This window comes from Aulonocara sp. 'chitande type north' Nkhata Bay, linkage group LG3 (assembly GCF_057382095.1).
Source record: "Aulonocara sp. 'chitande type north' Nkhata Bay isolate Kocher_YH1m ecotype deep benthic linkage group LG3, A_spYH_male_GT1.1, whole genome shotgun sequence".
In the NCBI taxonomy this organism is placed as follows: domain Eukaryota; kingdom Metazoa; phylum Chordata; class Actinopteri; order Cichliformes; family Cichlidae; genus Aulonocara; species Aulonocara sp. 'chitande type north' Nkhata Bay.
The window spans coordinates 42,778,357-42,783,231 of NC_141346.1; the positions used below are offsets into that span (position 1 = coordinate 42,778,357).

Here is a 4,875-nt window from a genome sequence, read left to right on the forward strand (position 1 = left end):
AGAAAAAGTTTCGCGTGGTTTACGACAAGAGACGTCTCTTTCCAGACGGTACAACTCTGCCTTTCGGGTACTAGTGTTTTTGTTTTCTTCTAAAAAAAAAGAATGGAGGAAACTGATTTTGATCACAGACTGAAAGTGCCTTTTTCCTGTCTAGTTGTGGGTCCTAGCGGGTGTGGGAAAACTCATTTTGTAAAGTGTGTTTTGGAAAACTGTGAACGCGTCATGGATACTGTGCCCGCGAATATTGTGTGGATTTATACTTCTTTTCAACCCATGTATGAGGAGCTTTCAAAGACCAATAAAAACATTAAATTTATCGAAGGGCTGCCTGATTCTTTTGAAGATTTCCGAGACGTTCTGGTGGTGCTGGATGACGTCATCTTTCAGGCCTCGGATCACCAGGAAGTGGTTAAAATTTTCACTCAATACCGCCACCATAAAAACGTCTCGGTTATGATGCTAACCCAGAACGTTTTTCATCAGGGTAAATACAGCCGCACCATCAGCTTAAACTCCAATTATATGGTGTTGTTTAAAAACCCCAGAGACAAGCTGCAGATTGAGATTTTGGCCCGTCAGATTTTCCCTTCGCAAAAAACATTTTTCTCAGACAGTTTCAAAGACGCCACCGAGGAGCCCCACGGGTATTTAATCCTCGATCTCACTCCCTCGTGCCCAGAACGCTACAGAGTGCGCGCCGGTCTGCTTCCGGGGCAGTACCCCGTCATTTACCTGCCTAAACCCAAGTAGCCATGTCTCAGCGTATAAAAAGAAACGCAGTCTTACTGCAAGCTCTGTACCACGCGTCGCCGCAGAAACGCAAAGACATTCTCGCTCACAGCTCCCCGGATTTCCTCCAGGCGCTGTGCGAGATAGCTTTAAATCTTTTAAAGGGAAACATACCTCTCTCCGCTCCTCAATACCAAAAACTGAAACGCCAGAAAAAGATCATCAGGCTGCTGGCCGACAAGAAAACGAGTTTAAACCGTAAGCGTCAAGTTTTAAAGAAACAAACGGGCGGGTTTCTTTTCCCTCTGCTGTCCGCAGCCGTACCCATTCTAGGGAACCTGCTGGGAGGAATATTTCAAAAACGCTGAGATGTTTAAAAAAATGATTCTCGTTCCCTCTCACGAGTTGAAAAAACTGACCCGACCCACCGAGCCTACCGTCAGAGAAACTGCCAAAGACGATTTGGATGAAAAGATGAAAGCCATACTGGAGGATCCGCGGCTAAATTCGTATGAAAAAATCAAAAGATACGAGTCTCTGCTGCGGAGATATCTCACACTCTCTAAACAGGACCGGGACGAGGAGAGTAGGCTGACTTTCCAGCTCCCGCCAGAGGAGGCGCAGCAGCAGGTGCAACAGCAGCAGGTGCAACAGCAGCAGGTGCATCAGCAGGTGCAGCAACAAGTGCAGCGGTCCAGAGAGGAGGATGATGAAATGATGGAAGAAGTATTAAAATCCTTACCCCCTCGAGATCGCAAAAACGCCCGCTACATTATGCAGAAATTACCTGAGGGTGGAGGAGGATGGACAAAGAGGGGTGAATTTGTTTACAAGGGGGATGCGGTGCGGGGTTCGCACATGATCGATCTATTTAAAAACCTCTCCCTCTCTTTTAAAAGTAAAAACCAAACGCGACCGAAAGGATGGAACGCGTTTTTAACTACTTTGGTCGAAACAAACATACCCTCATCCTCAATACATAACCGTATAGCTCGCGATCAGTATGCGCGTCTTAAATCTGTGGAGGAGGAGGAGGAGGGAGGACAGACACCTGTGCGAAGGGGGAGAAAACCTTCTCGGGTCAAAATAACGCTTTCCCCGACCTGGACCTCTATGTAAAATCAAATGTTTTTTTTTTGTTTACAAATGAAATAAAAAACGCTGCAACAAACTTTTTTTTGTTTACGTTTCTTTATTTGATACACACATCTTTAAACTTTTGTAAGGAGCACGCCCCGTGATGACCTCTGCGAGAGCGAGCGGGGCAGCGTCCTTTCAGAAAGTCAGACACCATGTCATCATTTTTAAACACATCGTTATAGTACAGAGAAAGTATTTTACCGACGGATAACCCCTGAGCCTTGTGACATAGATAAAAAATGCAATGTTGCCCGCAAACGACAGACATAGGGTGCTGAAGTTGACGATCGTGATAGAGTATTTTGTCAGAGCGGCCTTCCAGAAACTCTGAGATGACCGAGGGATAGTGAGCAAAGTCGGGAGGGAATCCGTAAGAGTCAAAAAAAGTGGAGGAACCGTCCTTTTCCAGAGTCAGAGCCAGCCAGTGTTCTCCCCTCAAGTGCGAGGGGTGAGTGTTTACTATAAAGTAGGCGGGGGGTTTAAAGTCGCGCCTCAAAAAGGCCAGCTGGTCCGAGGCCCAAACACCGCAGAAAACGTCTCCCAAGGCGCGATGTAGAATGTGCTCCAGCTGAAGGTTATCCATGTGTGTATATTTTAGTAATAATCCACCAGCACCTGTCTTTTAGAGTCAATCTCCAGAATTGAATCGTAGCAGGCGTACACTATGAGAGTTGTGGTTTGAGGTAGAGGAACTCTGAATCTCATCTCCAGCCTCAAATTCCCGTTGGAGACGGGAGACAGGGCGTCAGCATCCTCGCTGGGTTCCAGATTAAAGGCAAAAAGGGCGTACCCTTCGTTAAATTCCCGGCGATCGATGCTCAGAGGTAAATCTTTGAGGTGTCTCCCCGTGGCGGAAAACATGTGATAAAACTCCCTGACCGAATTTCCGCGGTCAAACTGTGGCTGGAAAGCTTTGGCGGGCACCTGCCTGCCGTCCTGACACAACGCCAGATACTCTACATCGTTGTGTCTAAAGTTGAAAGGCGACAGATCCCTCCTCCCGGTGAAGGCGTCGTGATGAACCATGCCCAGGACCACGTATTTGGGCATGGCTCCCAGAAAGAGATTCTCTTGGTTGCAGATCCTGGAATTTTCAGGGATGGAGTAGGTTTTCACAGAAACGCGCGAAAGAGGATAAAGGGCGTTTCCTTTCATCAGGGCCGCGGCGTGCCCCAGCCTGACGGCCGGCGAGACAGTGACCTTTTTAACAAACAGAGAGGCCGAAGTTATTTTCAGAGCAAACTGCGAATCCCGAGTTCCCATCAGACTGAAGGCATCGCTGTTGCGTATCAATTTAATTCTCAAATCCACAGAGTTCAGCAGGAGCCTCTCGCAGAAGAAAATATCTGCGTGGAGGGGACCCAGCAGGTCCACTTCTCGCGACTCGGCCGTGAAAACGGCTCTCTGTTTTATCCCTCTGTTTGGCCCGTTGCTTATAACTATAGAATCCATGTCTCCGGCAGTGTCTTTGTAAAACAGACCGGCGCTGAATTGACTCTTTAGAGTGTCTTCTGAAAAGTTGAGCAGCGTCTCGATCATGGCCCTGTAAGGATGGGTGGCGCTGGACTGCGAAATCAATCGATCCCCCAGAATAACGTCGCACTGGCTGAAAATTGTGTTGAGAGGATAATTGATGAGGGCTACCCCCGCGTCGGGTGGGATGTTGGTCCCGTCCCTTTCCGTAATTTTCACTCTCAGATGGAGCATGGTGTCGTTCAGATCGAGATACTTTTCCCCGTCTCCGGGGATGAAAAATTCGATGGGTGAGTTGTCGTTCAAAGCAGAGAGGGGCTGACATTCTTGATATTTTTTATCCTCTATGGATAGCTGGGTCATGGGAGCCGAAAATAGATCCAGTTCGGCAAGGCTGCATTCGGCAGATTTCTTGTGTAAGAGAGACATTTTTTATTTATTTATTTTCTTCTAAAATATGTCAGAGCTCCTCTGGGGCTTCCTTCTCTTCCCGCTGCCAGCCTTAACTGATTTACTTTTTACTCCGACGCTTTTATTTTTAATCCGCTCGCCCGGAGGGCGTTTCCTCTTCCTGCGGGAGAGCACCATCATACCCCCCGCCCCCTCCTGGCGAGGCTCTGTCAGCTTACCCATCACTCTTTTCACAGCGTCTGTAGCGATATTGGTTGCGGCCGTTTTCAGGTGAGGTTTAGCTACGGCGAACCCGGATTTGAAGAGAGGAGACACGAAACGAAACAGTCTGGAGAAGATGGATCCTATCCCTCTGCCGTACATCACGGGCGCTCCGTAAAAACCCGGAAGGGAACCTCCCACCTGCCCCTCATAATACCTCACAAAACGGTGAGGGTCCTGCGGGAGACGCGCAGCCATTCTCAAGCCGGTTTAAAGTGCAGCTTGACTATCGTTTTCCCGTAAACAAAATCCACGAATCTGTCGCGGTCCGTTTTAATTTCTACGCGTATGGTTTTAATGTATTTTTTAGAAACGCGCAAGTAATGGACAGTATTATGTCTGATGCTGATCACGTCTCCGTAATCGCCTTTCACGTTAAGGACGCTGAGCAACGGTGAGTAACTGTCACCGACCGGCTGGTACTGAACGATGTCGGTGTAGAGAAACAGGTTATATACGCCCGCGTTCATATCGCACGGATACGGAGTAGTGCGCTTTGACAGAGTCCACCACTCGTTCGTTTTCAATCCTAGCATGTAAGCCAGAGGAGGGAAGACCTTTATTTTATGGCTCCCGACTCCTTTGATATCCAGACGCTTGGTGACGTTGTTGAATGAAGCCTCGAAGGACGGGTCGTACTTTTGGATCGCCGGCACCAGATGATCCAATAGATCTTTAACGCGTCCGTAATGACCTCCCCTGCCGAATTTTAAAACCACCAGGGGCTGATCTTCCTCCGTCGTCCGCATCAGCTCCAAGTAGGAGGCGTCCGACGATAGATTGTACCATGTGCGCGGGTAAATGAATTCGCATAAGCCCACGCTCCATTCTCCAGTCAGCTCGAGGGGTTTGGCCAGATCC

General features: G+C 48.4%; 1 protein-coding gene across 1 annotated transcript; it reads right to left on the reverse strand.

Annotated features, from left to right (window-relative positions):
* Positions 1 to 2,463: 2,463 nt before the first annotated feature.
* On the reverse strand, positions 2,464 to 3,705 carry LOC147335766 (uncharacterized protein F54H12.2-like). The gene has a single exon (XM_086286109.1). The coding sequence runs from the start codon at positions 3,703 to 3,705 to the stop codon at positions 2,464 to 2,466; it is 1,242 nt and encodes a 413-aa protein (XP_086142235.1).
* Between the last annotated feature and the right edge of the window lie 1,170 nt (positions 3,706 to 4,875).

Bases quoted from the DNA above. Each gene is read 5' to 3' on its own strand.
- LOC147335766 (XM_086286109.1), bottom strand. From the start codon at position 3,705: ATGACCCAGCTATCCATAGAGGATAAAAAATATCAAGAATGTCAGCCC.